General features: G+C 42.0%; 1 protein-coding gene across 6 annotated transcripts in view; it reads right to left on the reverse strand.

Annotated features, from left to right (window-relative positions):
- The window catches only part of Rab3-GEF (Rab3 GDP-GTP exchange factor), a 128,515-nt gene extending 106,975 nt beyond the window's left edge, over nt 1-21,540 (reverse strand). For all 6 annotated transcript variants that reach the window (XR_012827381.1, XM_075689544.1, XM_075689545.1 and 3 more), the window contains exons 1-4: nt 21,383-21,540; nt 9,486-10,777; nt 7,611-7,752; nt 5,222-5,380 (exon numbers count right to left, since the gene is read on the reverse strand). Coding sequence is in view for 5 of the 6 variants with exons in the window: in XM_075689544.1 (XP_075545659.1) it covers nt 5,222-5,380; nt 7,611-7,752; nt 9,486-10,069 (885 nt within the window). In the remaining variant the exon portion in view is untranslated. The remainder of the gene's footprint in view (nt 1-5,221; nt 5,381-7,610; nt 7,753-9,485; nt 10,778-21,382) is intronic.
- Nucleotides 21,541-26,126: the final 4,586 nt, after the last annotated feature.

Here is a 26,126-nt window from a genome sequence, read left to right on the forward strand (position 1 = left end):
ATCGCTTCGTTTCTAGCACTCCTCTAAGTTTCAGAGATATTTCTCACTTGAAATGCTTATCTCGTAGTCTCTAGCAGCATTATGTTTTTGGCACTTTCGTGGTACGAGAAGCTGCCTGAGCAAGTTGCTTGTCAATATGAGCGTTCGATCTCGGGATTCCACATGTGTGGATTTTTTTTTAGTATATATTTTTAAATATAGCTAGAAAGTACTGGCTTTCTATGTTGAATCTCGTGGCCCCAGAAGCAGGTGTTGGCATGCAGGCCATACTGTTTTGGTCATTCATTAGTATGCAATATTATTACCTCCTACTAATCAGTTTTAATCTTTTAAATATAACTGTGGAATTTTGACTGCTAGTCATTTTCCGAGTGTTAACAACCTTTTCCCCTTACCAGTGTTTTAGTCAAGTTGAATTTTCAAGAATTTTTATTGAAGTTCTTTTTTAAGATCCACATTTAATTTGTCCGTATACAGCTACAACTTGCAGTGAATATTTAATTCCTGTGCCTGGCTGGGTGCCAATAATTTTTGCAATATAGCGTTATCAATTGTGTATAAATAAAAAGTAATGTTATGACATTGTTAGTCTCACTTGTGTGCTTTGCCTAGTGCTTACTGAACTCACTTTTTTCATGTGGCCATTGCAGGATTTGTAATAAATCATAAGGATCCACACATCTACGATTTTGTGAGCTCAGTCTTCACATTTTGATGAGCACTAGGACTCTATATAAAAGTTGACAGTCACTTTAGCATACGCTGAAGAGGATTAAGGCAAAAGCCTGGGATATCACGAGACATTAATTAATTTACTTGTCATTCTCATTCGAGTGCATTTCCTATTGTTTTCTCCCACCAATCTTCGTGGGTTCAAGTGCTTTAATTAACTCGACCTTAATTGCATGTGCCTTAAGTAAATTTGCCCTAATTAAGAGTGAAGGTTGTGGGCTCACTTTGTCCTAATTAACATCAAATGTCTTAGGTTCGACTCCTATGAAAGACTGAGGGTTGGAGTGTCTTAATTAACTATACCTTAATTAACTATGCCTTAGTTAATGTTCCCTTTATTAACACAAAATGTAATGGATTCAAATGACTTCATAAACACTATATTAATTAACTTTGCCTTAATTAACACCAATGGTAGTCAGTGGAATAGCCAGAAATTTCGTTCTGGGGGGGGGGGGGGGCTCACATTGCAGCTCGGCCTCCTCCTTATAGAATTTGTCTTGGGATCAAATACATGAATAATAACTGTTGCCATTGCCAAAACTGCTGAAGACGAATTCTTGAATGCTTCGCACTATCAAGACAAGTAAAATATGTATTTTTTTATAAAAGAATACACTCGTATATCCCAAAAATTTTGCCCAAAGTAACTGATATCAATGCTTCTATGTTTTTTGTCTATTTAATAAGTAAAGAAAATGTCACACAAACTTTAGAACTATATATCAGTTCAAAACCAGCAAAGCAGTGCATGCTGCTGACGAACAAGTTGAGGACAAATATTTTAATTAAACCTTGTCATTCAAGAATCTTGTTTACATTTTTGTACATGTGCAATGGCCAGGGAAAAATCTCAATGACACTGTCCTTTGTTCCACTGTATTGCGCAGGAGCAGCTGTTACCGGTCGTGTACTGCGAGTAATTGCACCGAAATTATAGTCGCAACAGAGAGCACATATAAAACGCAGGAGTTCTGCAAAATATACGAGGAGGAGTCAAATGAAAGTGAGTCGATGCGAATAAATGACAAACGGGGTACCTTATTTAAAAGTAGTCTCCATGCACATTTAGGCATTTGTCCCACTGACTAACAAGTTGCGCGATTCCCATCTCATAAAACTTTTTGGATTGCTACTTCAAAAAGTCTCTAACCGACTCTTTCACGTCATCGTCCGACACAAATCTGGTTCCCTTGAGCTGTTTTTTCACGTTGCCCCAAAAAATGGAAGTCGCAAGGCGATGGTCTGGGCTGTATGGTGGATGTTGCAGCGTTTCCTACTTGAACTTTGCCAGTTTTATGTTAGCCATATCAACGACATGGGGTAGGCTTTGTCGTAAAGCAAGAATTTTCCACATCATTTGTTCTTGATTGTGACACACAGCCGATCGAGCATTTCACAATATCAGAAACGGTTGATAGCCTCTCCAGGTTTAGCAAATTCGATCAGCAATGGCCCCTGATGATCGGAAAAAAAATGTCGACACCTTTCCGACAGAAATGACGGTCTCTGCTTTCTTTGGGAGTGGTGAATTCGAATGTTCCCATTGTAACCTTTGCCGTCATGTTTCAGGCTCGTAGAAGTGTCATCATAATTCGTCCCCAGTCAAAAGCGCAGACAAAAAGTCGTCCCTCTCATTGAGATGCCGCATCAGATTAGTCAAGGCAGCGCCGAACCTTTCCGTCTTCTGGTGGTGGCTCAAATTTAATGATGTCGGCATAATAAGAAAGATACCTCATGAGTGTTGTAATTTATATGTTGACATTTACACATTTACATGTTAATAAAACATTTCAAAAAAGGTCACCAGCTACTTGCCGACAATTGTGGTAACTGTAGCATTAGTGTGCTGCAGCAGATGTACCATTGAGGACCAATGAAATGCGAACAGCAGAGCATGTGGCCAAAGCACAACTAAAGGTACAGTGCGTGTCGTCGGCCAGTCATTGTGCATGTGTGTGGGCATATGGTTCTTGCGCAGAGTGCAGCACTGTTCGCCCCACTACAATAAACGTCACCCTTGTTTTGTCCGAAAGTTGTTTTCTTATCTCTCTGCGGCACTGCCAGTCTCACCTGGCAGTACACTCTTATGGTGGCAAGCACCATCACCCCACCCCATCTGTAGCATGATACAGCTGGCATGCAGCAAGTTTCGTAACATCCATTGCTTTGCTTTTGTTACCATCATCAAAGCTGCCAGTGTCTAATGGTAATTTGAATAGCACCAAAAATGTATTGCACTAGAGGAGCGACAACAGTGCTAGCCACCTTAACAGTAATCGCAGATAGCAATGGCCCTGCAATGGCGACAGGTGACGTAATTGCGCTAGGACAAGCAGCCCTGCATTCTGCGTCAAAACCACATGCACGTGCATGTGTACAGTGATGGCTGGCCAATGACGCACATTTGTGTTCAGTTATGCTTCGGTCATACGCTCTGCTGTTTGCATTTCATGTGTATTCGATGGTACATCTGCTGTGGCACTTGCAGGTATGCAGCTTACTATAGTGTGAACAGGAACGATCCATTAGATGTCCTATGAATCTCCTGTATCGCTAAAAGGAACATCTATTAGAGATCACTTATGTCCAGGTGTGACATCCTTGCAACGTTTAGCAACGTGATCTGGATGGTACTTGGATTATCCATAGTATGTATTTGTAATGTTGTTTGGAGAAATATAGATATCTATAGGATGAGTGCAATGTCTAAAACATGATGTTCTACGGACATCTATGGGACATAAATGGTTTAATGGGTAAGGTGTTCACTGTCACCTTAGTAAATTTCCAGCCTAAGCTAGTATATTTATAAAAACAACACAGTCTTATTGGCTATGGTCACAAACTGCTTGGAAATGAAATAGATTTTCACTCCTGTAGTCCGTAAACTTTTGTAGTTGAGTGTATAAGCACATGTGCAAGTAATCCCACATCACTGCATATCACTGGAGCAGAACACCTATCGCACCATGCTAAAGTATCGCTTTTGTGTTTTAAGCTGACAGCTATGGTTACTTTATGCTTAGTTCAACTTGTAATCATATATATTTTTGCCAGCCCTGAAAATTCCTTCTTCACATTACGTATACAAATGCCCCTCGAATGCCTCAAATAAAACTATCCTGGTGGCTCTAACAGGTGCAACAGTGACAGTTCCACTGCAAGTGTTTGAGAGAGAGCTCCTACAGACAGCACAGGAGCATATGTCAGATATCATACAAATCAAGCAGTATAAGATACGCAGTGTGAAAAAGTGGAAAAGAAATAATGTTAGCAAAATATGGTTAGTTACGATAATGATAATAAAAATAATAGTTAGCAAAATATGGCTAGCTACAAGCTCCGCTTGAAAAAAATCTTGATTGTGCACGCTTTCGAATTTGTTTACAAGCTGAAATCAGTTCCATTGCCAGTACGAGGCCTGTCCCAAAAGCAGTACATTTAAAATTTCATTTTACAAACTCCCAGATAGATCAATGTGGTCACCTTCAAAATACATCCCATTGGACACAATATACTGGTCCCACCTCTACTACTGCCGAAAGCACCCTTGGAAGTCCTCTCCTGTTAAGCACTTCAGCACAATTGTTTCCTTTTAAATTGTCCTTATATCCCTAAGATGCTGCGCCCAGAGCACCGGTTTGCATGTGGGAAAAAAAGAAGTGGCAAGGGGATAAACCCGACCATGTAGTAGGGAGGGTGTCCCAGCATAGAGATGGTATCGCATGCCAAAAACTCATGCACTATCTATGCGGAGGGCACAGAAGCATCATCGAGGTGCCCAATTTAGTGCCCCTCTTTCGACAAATTTGGTTACATGCAGCGCACACGTCTTTTAGACGCTTCAGGACCTCCACGTAGCAAGCTGTATCGACAGTTTGACCTTCAGGTACAAATTTGTGATGCACAGTTCCATGGCAGTCAAAAAACACAATCAACATGACTGATTTTTGCTTTGTTCTTTGGCATGTTCAGTTAAATCCAGTGTACGGATGACATTTCGAAACCATGTGCTTCTGATATTATTAGAACAGTTAATCGGCAGTCACTGAGCACACGAGAATGCACATGACCAAAGTTTTCATTTTGACACGAGCTGAAGGGGCATCCCAATTCTTGCATTGTCCTTGAGGTCTTCATGGCCTTCCCAAAAACGCTGGATCATTCTTGCTCAATTTCACAATAAATCTGATATTGATCCTTTGTTCTGTCTGTTCATCAATTTCCACTTTGACAAAGACTAAAAATGGATAGCACAAAAAGTGCATGCATAAAATTCTATCCACTCATACAGCAGTCCAGCTTGTACTAGAGGTCAAGTGGGTCCTTTTCAAGTGCAGAAAGCAAAAGAGCAGTGCGACTACACCCTTTCCCACTTTTTTGCTAACTCACTGCATGAGCTTTTGGGACAGACTTTGTATATCACAAAGACACAGGATACCTGCATGCAGAGAGCACACTTGGATGAAAAGGAGAGAATGCACACCTTGTGCTCTAGGACAATGCAGGTGAGCACTTTTATGCATGTGTCCACCCCAAGAAGCTCCAACGGAAGGTGTAGTGGAAAGTCAACCAAGGAGAAACGAGTGTGGTCGGGAAGTGCAAAGATCAGAGGCTGCTCCACGCGTCTAGGTAAAATGGCAACCTGCACAAAGGCAAAACACAGGGCGACAACATGGTCATACAACATACATAGAGTCAAATTGCATGAATGATCTCAACACTACGAAGCAAGGAACTGGAAGAGCCGCTCTAACCTGTGCATATATTCTTAAGGTACAATCTCTACCAAAACACATTTGCTATCCCCTTGTAACAAAATGCCCTTCTCGAGTAATTTTCAACAACAAACCCCAAACTACAAGACCACTGCTCCTGCGATTTGAAGAGATGTGTCGGAATCTTGGCATAGTGGACACATTACCTGGCATTACCCACACACAAAACCCACTACCCCCATGGTTCATCTTTCCGACAGGTTGCGATGTCACTTTAACACAGTTCCGTAAAGCACAAACTCCACCACAACACATTATTCAGAAATTCCTGGCACTAGAAGAAAAATACAGCAGTTTCACGGACTTTTATACTGATGGTTCGAAAACGAATGACCATGTTGGAAGTGTAGTTGTCCAAGAGAACTGGGAAGAAACAGTAAGACTTCTTCGGCAGTGCACATCCATTTTGACTGCTGAATGTTACGCCATTTCTATAGCCATAGAGCAAATAGTAAAGGAGAACCTCGCAAATAGTATTATATACACAGACTCCCTAAGTGCACTCACAGCTCTTCATGCCAGAAATGCAATCACACCATTATTACGAGACATTATACACAATTTAATAAAAGCCATCACACAAGGACTGAACATTTAATTAAATTATTCTGGGTTCCGAGCCACGTCGGAATTAGTGGAAATGAGAGAGCAGATGCATGCGCGGCACAAGCCCAGCCCAAACAAATCAAAAAAAAAAAAAGATACCTCCTAACGACTGCATGAAGTTAATAAATTATAATCTAAGGAAAAAAACGGCAGTCTGCTTGGAACAATGAAGTAAACAACAAATTACATTAGCTAAAGCCAGTGTTAGGCGAATGGAAATCTTGCACACACTAGGAACATTTCAAAGAAGTGATTCTATGCCGTCTTCGCACAGGACACACACACCTAACACACAACTTCATTCTAACAAAGCAAGACAAACCCCAATGTGAATCATGTGGAGATGAACTAATAGTAAACCACATCTTATTTTCATGCAGAAAACTTGAACCACTGAGGAAGACGTTTTTTACCCTATTTTACAATGAACACATTTATTTTCACCCAGCTTTGATTTTAGGCGAAAATGCGCTTGTTGATATATCAAGTGTTATTAGCTTTTTAAAAGAAGCAGGTGTTCTCATAAAACTCTGAAACCACACAGAGTGCTTCACTACATATTACAAAACACCTCATTTACCTTCCGATCTCCGAGAAGAAGGCCGAGGTTTTTAGTTAAATTGTTAGGACCCTCCGGGCTCTTGCCCAGACAAGGACTCACTGAGGTGTCCCAACTTTTTAAAGAATATATACCTAGTGTTTGGCGCATGATAGCCTTAGCTGCTTATGCACCATTAAATTCAACTAAACTCAATTAGGAAGCAAGGTCTAGCTATTATCATGTGAGACCCTAGCTATTATCATGTGAGACCCAACACGAATGGTTAACACCAGCACGAAAGGGGCTAGCTAATGGAATACTGGCCCAGTTGCAAGTTGGAACATTCCTGAAAACTTCATGTCAGCTTCACTGCACTGCAAAAACACTACTGCTATGGTGCTGTTGCCCATTCTATAGGACAATCTTTTTAGCACAGTGCTGTCTGCCTACTAGCACACTGCCTTTTCCAGCAGGCACCTGCCTCGCCACTGGGAGATACGCACCAGTTTATCATTATTCTAAAGGCCAAGAGTAGTGCAACATAAGCAAACCTAGCAACAGTGGCAAGCATTCTGTGGTAAGATAAGCTTTCAATGCTCATATGTACATTTTATTTCCAGCAAAGAGCTTCCCCGTGGCCAAAAATAAAAAGCCTGAAACTGCAAGTGAAATCTATTCTGAACAGGATGTTATATATGCACTCTACATAAGAAAAAGTGTGCATAATTTCACTGAGTCCAGAAGAACTAAAGTTAACCTACTTTTATAATATCAGGGTTGGAACACTGCTACAGATCCAAACAAAACCTTCACTTGGTTAAATTCATGGTTCTTTGGAGGTGTTACATGGAAAGCATTTCTATTCACTTTGTCATCTCAACTTGCAATATCAAAACAGAAAAAAAGTTATCAATTTCTCAAAATGGCAAATGTGATCATAAAGAACAGACCTCCACACGTGTCTTGCCAGGCACAGGAACAGGTGCACTCAGCAGCTTCAACATCCATGTCTCAATTTCTCTCACTTCGTGGAGGACGGCACTTGAGTACCCTTCAGAGACACGGCCTAAGAAGACATTCCACACACTGTCTCTACAAAAAAGAGAAACAAAAAGAAAAATCTGCTGAACTGTGCCAATGTACTATGCTGATGTTGTTAGGCTACGACTAAAAAAAGCTTCCCTGCATCATTAACATGACAGCAAGACAACTGCATTGCTAAAAGGCAGAGGTCACATACAGAGTAGCTACTCAGAATGATTGCACAATATATCATACGATTTGTACAATGATATAAGACTCAAGACGATACTTTGAGCACATTCCATATGGCAATGTCTCTATTGACACATAAATTTGCAAAATTCAAGTGGTGCCATAGTTGTATCATTCATCAACACACCAAGCAATCATTCCTCTTCCTAGTGACGTAATATCCAGTTCAATGACTCAGTTTAATAACAGGCATTCAGCAGCAGGATGCTTTCCTGGGGGCCCACTTTTTCAATGCACATGACAACTGCGCAACATGAAAATCCTTACATGAAAAGCTGCCACTTATAAGCATTGTTCATCATCACCGCAAGCCCAGCCAAATGGCACACAAAGATACTGAAATATCTGAAAGTGAAATACTGAAAACAGACCTTCATAATGCCCTTTCACAGAAGCACCACATTATGGCGGTTATCTTAAGTACTAGGAACATCAAAACTCAACAAAGTCATAGACAGGGCTATCTTGTGATGCATCATCATTGTTCTTAATGCTGTATGTGTGACACCATTGACGTACCATTGTGAAGAAATAAAATGAGAACAAGTACTGATTCAAAAGTCTAACCTTATACCAGTACTTATCCGTTCACCAAACATGGTGCACGCCGAAGTGTACAGTGAAATCACACTAGCATTATACAAATTGGTGAAAGTGCAAATAAAAGGTTGCATTCTAGTTAACCCTGACTTGCACATGTTTCAATTGTCCACGATAGTAGATGTACTATAAACTAATATCATAAACCATACTATGAACAAATATATAAAGAAATGATAATGTCACATGGTGGCGATGCCAGCTAAGGCAGCCAGGGGAGGTGTTCCGTAAGAGTCCACCTAGTGGACATGTCCATTTCATCTGCTGTTAACTGGCTGGGCTGGGGCGCTGGAACAGGAGCCAGGCACCACAGCCAATCAGCACTTCAGCAGCAGATGAAATGGACACATCCAGTAGGTGGACTCTTACCAGAATATCTATTGAGGTTGAAAAAGAAACACTTACGGTGCAAGCTCTTGGCAAGCTGTGCTCGGAAGGAACAACTCATCAGTGACAGTAAGTGAAATAAAAGTTGGTTCGAATGCAATCTCATATGCAGCCAGTGCTTAAACAGCTCCTAGATAAACATGCAATTATAATGACAAAGAGAGAAGCTAACACAGTCATCATGTTGAATATGTGAAGTGACAGGCCTATGATGCTAGAAGATGCTAACAGTTAACTATTGCAATTTAAGTTGTAACATGACATAGTGAGTGTGCCCAGCGTGAGAGAGGAAGCATAACATTATAAACTCAAAAAAAGATAGACCGTAGGAACATGCTATCACAAATACACACACATCAATAGTTTGTCCTTCTATTGTCCAGTGTGTGTTGCCTTCAGTGATACAATTAGTGAAAATAACCACAATAATATGCCAGAGAAGGTAACATCCACATTTTTGTAATGGGCTCCATTTCAGGGCTGACATAGTAGCTTAAACACAACTAGCCCAAAAGGAATTGGCTTGCACATCTGGCTCATTAAACCCCACCAGCCCATCATACCTGCTGGGTATCCGGTTGGCCATCCTTGAGCCAAGCAGCAGGCGCTCATGCGATGAGTCGACCAGCTTGCGTAGCGCAAAAAGGCACTCGCGGAACGTCGAGAAGAACGGGTGGTGGCTAATGATGCACAGCGACACGAGCGAGTGGCTTGACAGGCGCTTGCGTCGCCGAGCCCGGGGCGCTGGGATGGGTCGTCCACCTTGGTACTCGGGCACACTGCCTCCATCACCACTCTCGACAGATGATGACCTCTGAGTGTGCAGTGCTGCCCGGTCGAAGGGCCGGAAGAAGTTGACACAGATTCCATACCGCACTCGACTTGTGTCTTTCTCAGTGAGTGCGAAGACAAAGGGCGTTGACTCTCGGAGGCTTGTGCGCCTGGGCCCAACCAGGAGGCACCCCTCGGGCTGACAGAAGAACACCACATCTGTCGGTAGCGGGAAGTCTGCATGGTCTTCGGTGGGGTACCGTCGCAGCAGCTCCGGTGGCTGGACGGGCAGATTCCGGTTGGGCTGGCGGACCCCAGACACGACGATGTAGTCTAGCAGGCGTGGGCAGAAGTACTTACGCACGGCGTCGGCCATCGGCGACGCCTCTTGCTCTTTTTGTGTGCCCCTTTTCCTTCTTTTTTTTTTTTTGCTGACTTGTGTCCCAGCCTACACTTCACAACACTAGATCCCCAAGGACAAGGGGTAAAATGTTTACTTTGCTCACACTGGTTTTTCTCAATTAACTTCTGTTGTGTTCAGTAGGCCTTTTCCTTTTGTTGACAAAGCTGACCCATGTGAAAGCGTTGGTGTCAAAGAGGTTCGCTTGGACAAGTTGCTTCAACTATCACACATTTGATGCTGATGTCCTTTAGCAATAAACTTGTCTTGGGCACAGAAGTACTTAAATGTGTTCAAGCTTAAACAAAGGGGAAAAGAAAATGCCTTTAAAGCACTGAATCCTATGTAAGCAATTTGGCAGAATGAGATATGTACACAAACAGTGTGAGAAGCAAGGCCTCCAGAGGCAGGTTTGAGAAGGAACTGAGGGTTTGCAGAGTAAACTAAGCCACCAGTGGGCAAGAATTAAAAATAGAAACAAAGAAAAGTGGAAACTAAAAGACAACTAAGGAGGGGCAAAAAGAGAAGAGTTCATTTGTAGTTATCTGTTGATGTAGACAGTGCGTGTGGGCTGCTCCATGGTAATTATATTGCTGATAAACACCGTTGCTCGAAAGATGGCCCACCGCGTCTCCTCCGGAAGTGCTGTGCCCACCGATGCCATGGCTTAGTCATTCCTTTGCACTACAGGAGAATTAAAAGAAATAATAATGTACCAGTGAGAACACACATTGAATCCCATGGTTCGATGACACTACCCACACAGCAAATGCAGACAGCATGCTAAGCTGAAAAATATGCGGGTATTACACTTCTGTACTTTGTGTGATTTGATACTTAGCTACATTCATTGCCATACTCACAGTGGCTCACTATTCACTGCCCAAGACATTGCTGTAAACCTGTTCGATCTACAAAACTGACTGCCGAGAAAAATTTTTCACGAGTGCAATGACATTGTGTAACACTCGTGTAAGGGCCGCACCCCCAACTTGGCAGCCCAAAATTATGAAAAACAAATAATTTCATCGGAGAAGCAATTGCATTTCCGATGCTGCACGCGCTTATCAGCGAATTTTCATGCGCCGCATAGTTCTGCGCGCCACTGCTAGATGGCAAGAGCTGCTGCGCGGTGGCCTCTGATGCAATGGTACATCCGGGGATCCGGGGTGTAGTCACCGGCTGGGTTGGCACCATTTTGGCCAAAATGTTTGGTCTCATGCAAGGGCTGCACCTCATCAGAATTGTGAGAAAAAAAATGCGGCCCTTACACGAGTCTAAACTTGACAAGATTGAATATATTGCTAAATGCCCTTAGCCATAGACAGTGCCTTCAAAGCTAAATATACTGCCTCCAAGCAATTTTATTTAAAACATTATGTGAGCTATGCAAATGGTGCTTATGCAAAGATGTATGCTACCTGACGGACACATCATGCACAGTAAATAACAGTCAGAATGTGTATAATTAACGTTCATTAACTTTAAGCTATTGCATTTAGGATGTACATGTGTACTGAAAACATACAGTCGTATATTAAGGCAAGTTTGTTTTGTTAGATTTTTCTACAAGGCTCATCGTCCAAACTACTCATCTTGAAATTTGTCCCTCGCTGTGGCTAACTTCCCATTTTGATGCAGGGACCTTGGCATCAAAAATGCACCCTGAAGTGAAGCAGAGTGTTGCGAAGTTGTCTCTGCTTTTTGCTAAGCAACAGCAATAGAGCAGCTGTTATCAGCTTTGCTCTTCTTTCAGACTAGTGCAATATATGTGCTGAGTCATAGTACGCTCAGGAACATCTTTGTGTCAACACTGCAGCTACAGAATGTGAAATTCACCTCGCTGTGTGATAACTTCAGGGTGAACGCATTCAAAGATGAGCCTTGTAGAAAAATCAAACAGAAGGAACCTGCGTTAGGATAAAAGTGTCTTAGATTGTTCAGTATACATGTAAACTGCAAACTGAATAATACAGTAGAGCAATAGCTGTGGGCAGTGTGCTGTCTCATAACTTCGGTGTCAGTCTTTTCAGTGTGACACTAGCACTGCTGGTGTTGGTACTCCTTGGTACTCGCTCATCTTCATCACAATTGAATTGGGGGCCCGTTAAAAGATCCCCTGGTGGTCAAAATTAATCCAGAGTCCCCAACTACGGTGTGCCTAATAATAAAATTGTTGTTTTGGCATGTAAAACCCCAGAGTTCGATTCAATTATTCATCACAATCACCCCCGGTATAAAAAGCAGCCATCCTGGTGACTCAATCTGTTGGAACAAGAGGCCCATTGTAAAGCTTGACACTGTCAACGTAAACAATGTTTTGTCCACGGCGACGATGATTAGAAGGCGTCGTCAGCTGTTCCATGATGTAGTTCACTGGCAATGTATGTTGAACAATGAAATATGGTCCGCAATCAATGGAAGGAACAAGTTTTGAGAGAGGCCAGCAGGGTGATTAGAACCAGAGCCAGGCTAAATCTCCAGGAGAGTAAACAGGTGGCACAGTGGGGGTGCTATAGACCTCTGTAGCAGTGCTGATTGGCAGTGGTAAAACAATGTGCTAACTGTCGGTGTTCTTCAGCATGACATGCAGCTGTGGACACCGGTGTACACTTTGAGGCATCAGGGTGGTAGGACAGTATAGTTGCCATGGTATGAGACGGGTGGCGGCCGTAGAGCAAGAAATAAGGAGAGAAGTGGTTCTTCATGAAGAAGGGAAAGGTTAGCACTGTCTTCTGCAGCCCTTGAGAGAGCACGGCTCAGCACCAAAAAAATAAGGGGAAGGCCATGTAGTTGACTGGGTGGTGGCCTTGTAGGCAAATGTAACAAATGGCAGAATGAATTCTCAATTTATGTGATCAGTGAAAAGGCGCCGACTATGGGAGGGTTCCCGGGCCTGAGCCCAATTCTGAGTTTTCCAAAGGGGGGGGGGGGGGGCGCTGAGCTCCTTCCCGGCAATGCCAAAGCCTACCCCACCTCCCACCCAATGAGTCATTGCCAGAGTTTTCTCACCCACATCAGTTGAGGTTTCTTTAGACTTGCCTTGACCTTTTCCCTTAAAATTTTATTGTGGCTAATAGATTACTGCATCATTGTTGGTGCGGACTTGCACGGATTTTAATCCATACTTTGCTTTATTTCTGCAAATCCTGACAATAGGAGAACAAGCACATTAGAAGTGCCAGTGGCAGCTGCCGCATACATATTTTCTCACTTCAACATTGTTTTAAATTTGCACTGTAAGCGCCATGCACATACACAATATATTCAAGTATATACACAGGACAAAGGTTATTATATTTCTTAAGAGAAGGAGATAGCCAATTAACAATTATTTTTAATAATAATAATATTTGGGGTTTTACGTGCCAAAACCACTTTCTGATTATGAGGCACGCCGTAGTGGAGGACTCCGGAAATTTTGACCACCTGGGGTTCTTTAACGTGCACCTAAATCTAAGCACATGGGTGTTTTTGCATTTCGCCCCCATCGAAATGCGGCCGCCGTGGCCGGGATTCGATCCCGCGACCTCGTGCTCAGCAGCCCAACACCATAGCCACTGAGCAACCACGGCGGGTGACAATTATTTTTAAATGTATGGATAGCTTATGCCTAGAGAGTGAATATGATGCTGTATGTTCACCTTGCTTCAAAATGCTTTGTATGCTTTCTTGACCCTGAAATAAACCTGTAGACTGTAGTGGATCCTTCAGCAGCGTCTTTCATCAATGGCGTGTGAAATGCATGTGAATGATATGCATCTCAGCTTAAACTAAAATTCTCCAATGAATTGACAATGTCAGTGCAAATGTTTAAAGGTTTTGTTTCGTCCTAGTTACCATGTCTTTTCTCTAATAAGCAGAAGGTAAAAATCATCCTTGCCTTGGGAGCTGCAAATGACAACACAAGGAAGGCCGCAAATATATATCGGTCATGGAAGTGTGGTGGTCGACCAAACGCGTCGTCTAACATCAAAAACGATGAAAACCTGACACAAACCGGCAGCTTCAAGAAACAGCGGAGTAGGACTCCATCATTTAATCCTAGCCTAAGCATGAATGTTCTATCATTTATGGCCTCAAACACTCATGCTAGCGTGTGGGACATGACTGCCCAGGTACCAATTCCAAGTCATTAGTTTAGAGGATTCTAAACTACGACCTTTCACCCATACCACCTTAACCAGCACCAATGCTTGGAAGATAGGGACCTGTAGAATTGTCTAGATTTTTCGAATTGGGTCCTCACAAAATTCGATGAGACACTGGGCTTTTTGAGCAACCTCATGTGCACAGATGAAGCCAATTTTTACAGAAACACCCTGATAAATTTGTATAATGCATGCTATTGGAGTGACTATGATGCACACTGGGCAAAGCGCAATTGGCACCAGTACCAGTGGTCATTCAATATTGGGTGCAGAATTTACGCCGGTGCTACAATCAGTGCCCTCTTATTCGATCATATACTACCTGGACGGCGTTATGTGGACGAAATTTTTGAAGGAGTGGTGGATAGGTTTCACAGCAAAGTATCACTGTCACATCTTCCACTTCTGTGGCATCAGCAAGATAGGGCACCTGCACACAGGAGCAGCCGACCACGGAACTGGCTGGATGCGACTTTTTATGCGCAAAAGATTGGTAGGCACGGGCCGATAAATTGGCTGGCTAGGTCACCTGACCTCTCTCAACTCGATTTATTTCTTTGGGGTTATGTGAAAGATCGTGCTTACATGATCGAGATGGACGTCAGGTTAGCTCGAGACAAAGATAACGGACGTCTGCCGTAGAATTCGAGCGCTGGTCATCAAGTAGGCCACTGAAGATGTTATAAGTAGATTCACTACTGCATAGCTGCAGAAGGAGACCTATTCAAACACATCCTCTAGGCAGCAGCTGGTGTTCAGTAGTGCTTACGAATTATTAGATAATAAGGAAACATTAAAATCTTACGTGTGTGTGTGTGTTCTCTTTTTTTTTTTTTTTTTGCAGGTGTCCCGATTGCCAATTCGGCTCATTTAAAAGTGTTTATTTACTTTCTTGAATGCATCAGCATTGCCTTTTCTCAACACGTGGGTCGCTTCCCTCTCGGTTTCTTTTGCTTTTATTTTATGCCACGAACCTGAACGGGTGGATGTCTGATTTTCCCTTTATTCATTACTTCTCTCCACCTTGCGGGTTTCCGCAGAACTACTACGTCAAACTCTTGCACTTGCTTCGTGTTGTCGACAAATTCGACTTCGCCCTGCCATCTGCTAGCCGCCTGGTTAGCTCACATGGTAGAGCAGCTGCCCTGGAAAGGCGGTGGTCCCGGGTTCGAGTCCCAGACCAGGACGAATTTTTCTTCAACTATGAGGCTTTTCTTTTGAGGAACCTGTATGGGTTTCCTTTGTAGCAATTGCTACGAACGGGTGGATGTCTGATTTTCCCTTTATTTATGTCAAATTGTGTATACATGGCATCTTCAAAAGCAGGAATCTCTAAATACTGGCCCACAGGCCAGAATCAGCACCAGTACTTCAGGTAATCCGCAGCCAGTCAGAGGTCCCACTATTTCATGCAGCCGCGAGTTTGGTGTTGTGAGTTTTAATGTGCGTCCCAGAATATGCATTTAAAAAATCTCATGTGGTGGATGTTTTTTCCGCGATGTGCCAGCTGTTGTGAGGCCATCACAGCTGGGAATCTAACCTGTTACCTTGTGCTCTGCAGCAGTCCCATAATCACTGAGCTTGAACAGCAGGTCCCCAGGCTGCTGTGACCTCGAGTGCTATCTTTCAAATACATTTTCGTAAAATAGCAACAACCAATACCCTGTATGCACTGTATGCATTAGTTCTCTGTTGAATGTCACATTAATTATACCAAGTTTCTTGTGTATTTTGATTAATATAGCAACTGTGATTAATATAGGCCTTGTGTGCCAAAGTTAATACATGATGATTAACCTGATTATTCACAGTACCACCAGATTCGCATTGAATAAAAATTTCTTTTTACCAAGAATTTACACTAACTATGGTAAACAGACAGTGGAATTCCCTTCCATATCAGTACAGAACACTCTTCCTTTTATAATGAAAAATGCAAAATCTTTACAGCAATTTAAAAGGGTACTAAAAATGCATTTATTATTGACAGACTAACGAGAAGGTTTACTGTATCTACTTTCTTGTTCGTTTTTTCCCTTGTAAATGAACTGTTGGTATTTTTTTCCTATACAATTTTTCTTGCTACCATGACATATACTAAACCTTGGTATTATTTATAATCAATTCTCTATTTTGTTCTTTAAACATTCTTTTCTTGTTGCTTTATACTACCTTATTTTATGCTACTGTTGCTTTGAGATGCTAACTACCACAACTGTTCTTGTACAGGAGGTCCCAATACAGGCTTTGACTAGTGGACCTCCCTCTGTGTACTAAATGCTTATAATGTGACCAAACTGCTAACAATAAATTCTGATTCTGATGGATCATTTAATGGGGGACCAAAAGAACTGAATTAAATTAAATATGCTTGTACAACAGATGCAGTTGTGTGCTGTATATGCTTCAAGTGGTGACTTCAAGGTATTGAATAATGGTGTTGGCAGATTTACAGTGAGCATAGGCACCTACAAAATAATTTGAGAACTTGGCGGTGCTCTTGTGTGTATAAATGCACAAAGCAAAAGCCCCGAAGTGTTGCAATAGTTTAATTTAGTGAATACATACTAGAGTTAGAGAACCTTCATTGGATGACGATTCATTGCAGTTTTAAGTTAGGAAGTTATATGCAAGCCTAGAAGTAGACTGAAAAATCTAAAAATGCCACCATGGTCTGAAGAACTTTGTTTCCTTAGGTCCAGAACCCGTGGCAGCAAATAAAGCAACATTGCTGGCCTGAAATATGTGATGTGAAAATATCGTTGTACTACAGTTGAGAAGGTGACATCGTTATTAAAGATTAGGGATGGATCACTTTGACACGTCATTCATTATGCTCTGAAGATTGTAAAGGAGTACCTAAGTTACTGACACCCTAAATCAAAGAGAAAGGCATTGACACTGGGCAGAAGCTGCACATATAGTATACGTGGTACAGGACTGAGTGATGTGATCCAACCATGCCTCATCAAGTTCTCACGTCTTGGATAGAGTGTACAGTACAATCAAATAAACAAGTGTGGGGAACAGCAATGAACTTTCATTGATGGCACTGAGAAGCTGTGCCCACAATTTTTGGATTTTATTTTCCTGTGACATAAAATTCTGAAGTCAGCACATTCAGGTAGAAGAGGGCTGTACTTAAATATGCTCATGCATGCTAAAATACATGGGTACTTGCAATTATTACACAATAAAATAAAATTCAGCTTTCCGTAGTGCACACACTGTAGAAATAGTCTGAACTAAATAAGAACATAAAAAATGTAGATGTCTTCGTTTTAAGTTTTATGGGCTTCAGCCACCTTGGAGCCATCCAAATCCTCTCTTCCCCTTCCTTTCCTTTCAATCAGCCTCTTTTATGCTTTTCTTCTCCTATCCCGTTAGTGCTGACCAATATAATCGGGTGTCAGCAATGTGCTAGACAGCTAAGGTGCCCTCAGCAGGCCTTCCATTTCTGTTTAAACCAAGCCCTCTCATTTGTGTTTCTATCCCACCTGTATTGCTGATAACTTTTTCCAACTTTTTATACTTAGTTCGAAAACTTGTGTTTCTTGACACTGTTTCAGGCACACAAAGCTACCTTCTGCCCAAATACAAACTGTGGAGATTTCAGCTAGGTCTATGGCCTCCATGCTATGACAACACACAGATGTAGCAGTGCTGTCATTGACTGCAGTGCCTAGCAGCTCACCTGCTACAGATATGAAACCTAGTGGTGCCAGCAAAAAGCTGAGAATTTTGTACCACCTGCAGTAGTTACCACACTGCTACGCACCTGCACCCCACCATAGCATACAAATAAACAAATATGGTCACATGGCTTATAGCAATAGGCATAATTTTTCAGCTGCAGATCACTTTGGAACCAATATATATAAACAACTTATAGCAATAAGCTGATTTTTTTAGCAACAGATCACTTGGAAAGGAGCTTGAGAGACAGAGAATAGGTTTGGCCCTTTTTGCCTAAGCAGCAACACACCACTACAATCACAGTGCTGCTGTTACTCTTTCCTTATTCTCATTTTTTTCAATACTGAGGAAATCATTAAGGTCACCAGAGAGAGACCTACGAAATGATATACAGGTTGTCACTGTAGAACAGCTTGCAGAATGCTTTTAACATCAGACCCACAAGAAGACTGAGTGGCAATAAGCAGTTATAAAAGTGAGAGCTGATCTCAATGTTGTGCATTGCTCGCTCTATTTACAAATGTATTATTGCATGTACAGACAACAAAGCTTGACATAATTTTATCAAATACTCAAGACATCCATATGATTTCAATGCTACGGTAAGTTAGTATGTAACGTTATGTAGTAAGTAAGGCATTTGTGTTGCAAAATAAACATAAAACTGTTGAATTCCTGTGGAACATGGCCACAGGAGGTCAGCAAATGCCTTCAACATGCTTTTGTAGCAATGAATTGTGACTTATATAAGTAAAAAAAAAATGTTCCACAATGTCCTTACCTTCTCACGTAACTGTTATGGAAGTGAACAAACTAAATTGATTTATGCAGAGTAGCTCAGCAAAATCAGAAGGTTCAATTAGCTGCCCCAGTGAATGAGAAAAAATATCCTCAACTAGTCTGGGGACTAATTCTTACAGAAAGGCTCATTTGCTCAATGAACAGTTTTTGTTAATGAGGCCAGCTTAATTTCAGGATGTATTGTACCTCTTTTTCACTTCTATTTTATTATTATGTTATATTGAAGATGTTTTCAAGGTTTTTGAGCGGACAATAAATGACAGCAATAGCATTTCTAAACCGAGGTTTCTTCCCGATTGTTAGAAAATGTATGGTCATTGATGCGAATTTTTACGAAAAATTTAATTCAAGTGCTCAGAGCAAGTTTTGAGATCAGTACACTGATAATGCATGCAAATATAAACACTTTACAATTTTTGTTTGCTTTTTCTTAACCCTTTCTTTATTTTGTTGGCAATTTCCTTTTTAAGTGCGATATTGCTACATGCTAAATTTGTACTGGAGTTCCAAAACTTGTTAAAACTTTTTTTTCCTTTATTATTGTGAGGTTAGGCACTCCTGCAATCAGGGCAATGAATGTGCTGTTATTAATGCTTTTGTGTTTTCATTACACATTCCTTGCTTTGTCAAACTATGCATTAACTGCTATTATGCACTAAAACCGAAAATTATAAGATGTGTGGCATGTGAGGAAAATTAAGATATCTTGAATATGTGACGACTGTGTGTACAAATTAAATAATAATAATAATAAGAGGGAAAGAAGCAATAAATGTTAGCCATCAAATCACGTGCACATAATTTGTGGAAATAAAGAGTTCATAATCTGTACAAAAGAAAATATCCTTAGAATGGTATACCACCACTTGGTCATAGTGCTGCCTGCGCATGCCTTCACACAGCTCAAAGGAACCCAGTCACTGCGAATGAAGCATCTGTGCATAATAAAATGCAGGTTCATACTGGTCCGTAACATCACACCCGGATCTCTAATGCATTGGATGTTTCCTTTTATATTTTATTTTTCCTTGCACTGCATCAAACAGCTGTTGTAACAGGTATATTACACACTTTTCCAGGATTTGGCTGCCATTTCAGGCAGCTGCTGGATTTAATTGTCTGTGAAGCGCAGTATTTATAAATTCTGTGCAACGAGTGTTGAGGCATTTAATGTCTACTTAAGTGCGTCGCTTTCACACGTGCTTATACAATTTCTTTTTTTAAGAACAAGTTCGTAAGTTCATCTGCATGGTATTCAAGCACCAGGCATATTTAAATATGTGTGAACGGGTCAACGTGCTTGATGGTTATCAGCCTCGCGTGCGCGCTGTATTAGTGTCTCAAGCGGTGTAGGCAGACGTGACAATATCAAATTAGATGTCGAATCGAAATGCGCAAATATCACTTCCTGTCAGAGATATGCGCATGGTGACATATGCAGTTAGCAGCTAGAACAACGATATGCAGTATCATGCAGCTCATCAAATGAACGCAATTAACCTGAGGCGGGTAAATAAGCCGTTGATGACATATGATCAATCGAGATACGCACCGAGCTACGAAGCCCCTATCCCTGGAACGAAAAAGTGAAGGTCTCTGGCAAATGCGGTGTGCGCGTAAGATCACCTTAAACCGCGAACAGCGTAGCGAAGTTACGAAACGGTAAGCATAAAGAGAAGTCGTATCAGGAAGAAAACCTTGCACACGTCAACAAGACGAAAGGATGCAGCTACCTCGTCAATTGCCTCGTCAGAAACTGAGCGGGTCAAGCTCTATCATACGCACAACCTACGCATACTACCGCGCGTCCTGTCCGTGTGGCGTTCAAGAAACGTGCTGCAGCTATTCGTAAGCGGAAAAGGCGTAGGCGGCTTTATGGCACACTACGCTGCCTATTTCCGACCCCTGTTTAAAATACTGTGCTACGCAAATGAGCTGCACCGGCAAGGGGCCGCGCCCATCGATCCGCTTTGCTGCAGTACACGATCGCCGCTGCTGTCACAGCGAAACCGAAACACGGTTGATAACAAGAATTGCCCCAAAAATAACAACTCGCGCCCATGGCATGTATACATCCGCAGTTTTCGTGCCTTTCGTGCGCGTTCGGGAGTGTGCGCGCATTAAAGTCCGAACTTATCAGAGCGTGTTCCCTTCCACATCACCTGACGTGCGATGCTTCCGTGCGCAGTGTGCCAGCCGCGAAGGATGTTCAGATGCATCAGCGTCGCTTAAACACTGAGCTTTTTTCGAACTCCAGTGACAAACTCTGCGGCAAACGACCTTCGAAGACCTAGTGCGCGGGCCCAACCCCCATCGACCGAAAAATCAATACGGCGCTGCTCCGCGCAGCTCGCGTCTCGCAGCTCTGCGATCTTCCGGCCCATTTCCTTCCATTTAACAGATAATTATGACATGACCATATTGACGTCAACGTCACCACGCTCCCGACCGTGAGCGACACCCCTTCCGTAGTAGCAAGCATTACCACCGCTAATCGAAACGACAGACCACAAGAAAATCGGCTATTCGCATGTTCCGAAAGCCATGGCCCGCAAAGTAGGTGGAATGGGCACCGCGCGAAGCTTGCGGATGTCTGATCGTAAATTCAAGCGCCTCCTATTTCTGAAAAGGCAACACTCACCTCCCTGTGACTGTGACATCTTCAAAAAGAAGTAGCTGCAACTAAGCCGTCATAAAACAAGACAACCATGACTTAAATTGGAACTTAGTGTACAGTGAAGACAAGGCACGACACACACCGCGACTCTGAGGAGCGCCGCACTGGCCGCAAAACTGCAGCGCCGCCGACGGTGTGACGTCAAAACCTGTTCAGAGAGACAGCCACTGGGAATCGAAGATATACAACCTGTGCATCAGTTCAACCTGAAATTAAATTTCTGAAGAAAGTTGGACGTAGATCAGGAGCTAATAATGAACAACTATGCAAGCTTCTTTCATTTGCATCACATGTTGCTTCCCAATGCATGATTACGAGCGCACTACTTTGCGGTGCGCGCAAATATAACGGGATCACCGCTGTACGACATGCGAGATACGGCAGTGAGAAACATCGTTCAGATAAATTGTACCTGTGCAGAAGCGTTATCAGCACAGCATACGATGTCAATGACTGGCAGATTTGAAATTTCCTCTATCGACCCGAGTACCCGAGGCAGTCTTGTGACGTCGCATTGCGTCGGCGAACTCTTCCCCGCCTCTTCGATCACTCTTACCAGAGAGGAGGCGCTGCTCTTGCTCGCCAGGCGTGCCTCGCCCCCCCCCCCCCCCCTCCAGAAAAAAAAATAAATCGATCTTGCGGCATTTCTCTTCCGTGGCTCCCGCGGAAGCCATACTGGCCCTTCGCGATTCACCAGTCACTAGCAAAAATAAAGAAATAAAAAAAAAATAAACTTTTCTCAGTTAACGGCGCACCTAACGGACACAGCTGTTGTATGCACAGAAATTCAGCATACAGCAAATATGTTTACTAATCACTCGAGATTAATCCGTCGCAAGTTTACAGCTGTAATTATCAGCTGCCATCCAAGAGGACACAGTTCTCTGCAACTTTAACACTATATCCACCATGACTTGATAGGTCATTTTTTATGCAATGCACTATCGACACTTGTGCAAACGATGACAAATGATGACCAGTAGACATTTATTTTTCTTGGATGTTAATTTTATTTACAAAAGAAATTATGACTTTTCGAGAGCAAAAGTTCTCTCTCAATATTCACACAGGAGCTCAGTCATGTGCGCTTTGGTACATCGCAATGCTGCCACTTGTCACTCAAGGTCCTTGCTTATACATTACAGAAGACATGCGCATCCTACGGAATTGGCTGGCACATAAATGCAACATGTATAGGTATAATACTTTTCATTTTGTACGTGACAGCAGTCCTACTACATAGCCTCTGGAAAAATGTACAGCGCACTTCTGGGATTTCGCACGGTGCTCTGCACCATACATTTGCTACCCAGGGGCAGCAGTTATTAACTCAGTGCTTGTGAATGACCACAGAATAAAAAAACAAGTGCGAAAGCTGCAATAATAATAATAATAATAAAAAAAGGCAAGTCCAACTATGCAGGGTAAATAAACAAACGTGCGTAAAGTAGATGGTTTGCACTGACATGAACATTAAATATACACCAGTATTTACAACTATGTTTCACGGGGTGGTACTGATCTGTCCCGAGGTTCTGTAAACATGCACACGACACGCACACAAAACTACACCTATGCTTGCGCTCTGAAAACAATGTTCTTGTGTGACAAATCAGGTTAGGATCAAGATGAGATGGTCTACAGGGGTTTGCCAATTCCTGTGGTCAAAGACAGAAACTATAATTTCACCATAACAAGGAGAACAAACCCTCAATTGTCAAAAAGCACAACACTAAGTCCCAAGGTGTACTGATACACTGGTGAAGGCACGTGACTTTTTTCAGTGTGACTCACAATGATGGAACATACTTGAAACACACAGGCCATGTGTAAGTCAACATGTCGTACAAAAAGGAACAAGACTTCCTTTGAAACTGTGAAGACTGTGAGCTCACCCGTATATGTGAACAAAACAAACACAAATAAACTTGTAGTTCCTGTGCACACAGTATTTTGGATGACCATAAAAGCTGGCCTGGAGGTGATATTTATGAACACTATGCATCTGCCTAGTGTAATGAAATGCCGAGAAGTTTATAGGCTATCACGCACAGCATGTTACCTCACTAAGAGATAATGCTCAGTCATTAGATGAACACAGCAAGCATTTCTCAGATCTGCTCTCAGACTGTGACTTCAAAGGACTAAGTCACACCTTGGTTGTTTAAAACTTTTCCGATAGCTCAAATTCTATGAAGATAAATTCAGGCTTTCTACATGGCACATGCAGACCTATAAATGGCGGCATTTGATTCATAGATAGGTCGCAAATTGAACCAGGCTGTCTCGGTGCAGACAGGAAGCGTATATGAATGAGAAGGTGCTGCAAGGCCCTTCTACTTATCCCAGCTGTGCCCCCACAAGCCTCCCTCTTTTTTGCTGTAGATTCACTAAGGTCGCGCAAAACAAATAACATAAGTTCACAAACAAGCACAAATAAATTAGACAAAGCCTGAGTCAGCCCAATGTGGGAAGTGCAGCACAGCCCACATTTACAAACACAAATGAAGCAGCTGCAATAAAGAAAACAAAAACAACAAACATGAGCCCAACCATAATAGTGGGCTGCCCACAGTCTGTGCAACAGCCAACTCGTACAAGATCTTTGCACACAGACGTCACTTGTGCATTGCAGGTTGATAGTTTGCAGTGGGGAGAAAACAGGCTCAAGGAAAGAAGTATCAACTAGTAATTGAGGAAAAAAAAAAAAAAAAAAAACAGAAGACATCAGCACGAGTCTTGTCTACATATGATATGCAACACTTGTGAGCTACACGGCTGCTCTGACGTACTGTTTCTTGTCCCTCGATTGGGACAGCACCCAAATGCTCCCAAGCATGTCACAGTTGCTCCTGTACAAAACTCAACACTGCATTTCAGACCACTGTTTCTAAACCCATTCGTTCATTACACATACATATGCCACATGTCAGAGCTGTCCCATAGCTTCCATTCCTAGACCAGTAGTAAATAATGAAAAAAAGAAAACGAACAAAAGGGGGCTAGTTATAGCTCCTACGATTTGCCACTCCTTTTTCTTTCTATAAGGTATTGCTCTCACATTATATAACATCGTCACTGAATCAATTTCTGTACAGCATCAACAGGCAGAAAGCCTTGCAATCAGCACTTTTGCTGCCTCTATGCTTCTTAGCTCTTTGCAGAGTGTGCTTGTGACTGCTCTGTCTTCTTTGGTAAGCAGAGAGGCATTACACACCTCATTTTATTAATGACACTGAAAGCAGTGTTCAACACCTCCTGAAATGTTCCCTAAGAAAAGCATATACCACATCCCAGAAGTGCATTAACAAAACATTGGAAATAAAAAAAAAAAGGAAGAGAAGCGGAAAATTGCAGCAGCAAGGATACTTAGTTCCAGCATACATGTACGTCACACGATCAGCCATCTTGCAATCAAACTTCATATCAGAACCCTGATATACACGGCACAATACTATTTCCTTGTTTATTATTTTCTTTAATGAGCGATTCCACTGAAAAGGGAAACTAAACAACTGCATCATAGCTTTTCCAGATTTACGATGACAAATTATGGTAAAAATGCCCCAAACTTAGACAGTGTGAACATCCTTCGATACAAGCATACATTATGCATGTCCTGCATGCCCCTAAATGGCATAAGAACAGCAGCTAACTGAAACATTCTCCATAAATGTCAATGACAGAAAGTCAAGGGCGCTGAATATACATCTGACAAAAATGGTTATGGATGAACAGCTTCACTCATTACAACTTGGTGAATTAAAGAATGGTGCTAAGGTGAAAGATCAGTAGTCTCAAATGTGTGTGCCCATAATCTTGGGCAATAGTTGACCATACACAACATTCGAAAATGAGAACTCTGTGATGCAAGTTTTGTCAAATATATAGATACCCATGTTCTTGTCAATTTCGTGACCACATCAGTGAGACAAATCTACCATGTGCCTTGCTTTCTAGCAAATGAATCTTAGAAGTACTTGCTCCATCTGACATTCTATAACTGCATGAAGTGGTCTACGAAATATAAAAACTAATTTAATATTTCTATATGCTACATGGCTCGCCTAAAACTTGAGAAAATAAAAGGAGAATAAAAGACCATTTGCATGTCATTTCGACATACGAGCTGCCGATGCAGGCACAAAAAAATTCTGGCTGAATGCAACACCAAAATCATGAGAACACAAATGTGCTGCCTGACTAGTCTTCCCAGTTGCACAACAACACTGTCCAGAAAAGGCGGCTTAGCATACGCATGAAGCAAACTAATAACAAGATGTGCTTCAGGTGCTGTGCATTATATATTACACTATTATGCGCAGACACACTGGCCAAGAAAAATAACAGGTGGTAGCTATGACTTAAGTGCTAAAAATCAAAGTAAACCGGGCCTGACCTTCGCAACTGCTTATTGGAAACTACTCCACAACAAAGTGCAATCCACTGTACACATATAAACAAGGAAGAAAGAAAAACTATACAAGTAAACCTAGCTACTATGGATGAAAAGTTCTGCTCAAATACATGCTTCAATATGTGACATAATGTGGCCCCCTGACAGGACGAAATAATTTTTTTATGCATTAATCCTATATCCAGCTAACAATGTGAATGTTTTCAAGGGAGCCAGTGCATGCATTCTTGGTAACTGTCATATGCTGCATCAACAATCTACTGTACGGCCTTGTAATGTTTTGCAATCATG

This window comes from Dermacentor variabilis, chromosome 4, assembly GCF_050947875.1.
Source record: "Dermacentor variabilis isolate Ectoservices chromosome 4, ASM5094787v1, whole genome shotgun sequence".
Taxonomy (NCBI): Eukaryota; Metazoa; Arthropoda; class Arachnida; order Ixodida; family Ixodidae; genus Dermacentor; species Dermacentor variabilis.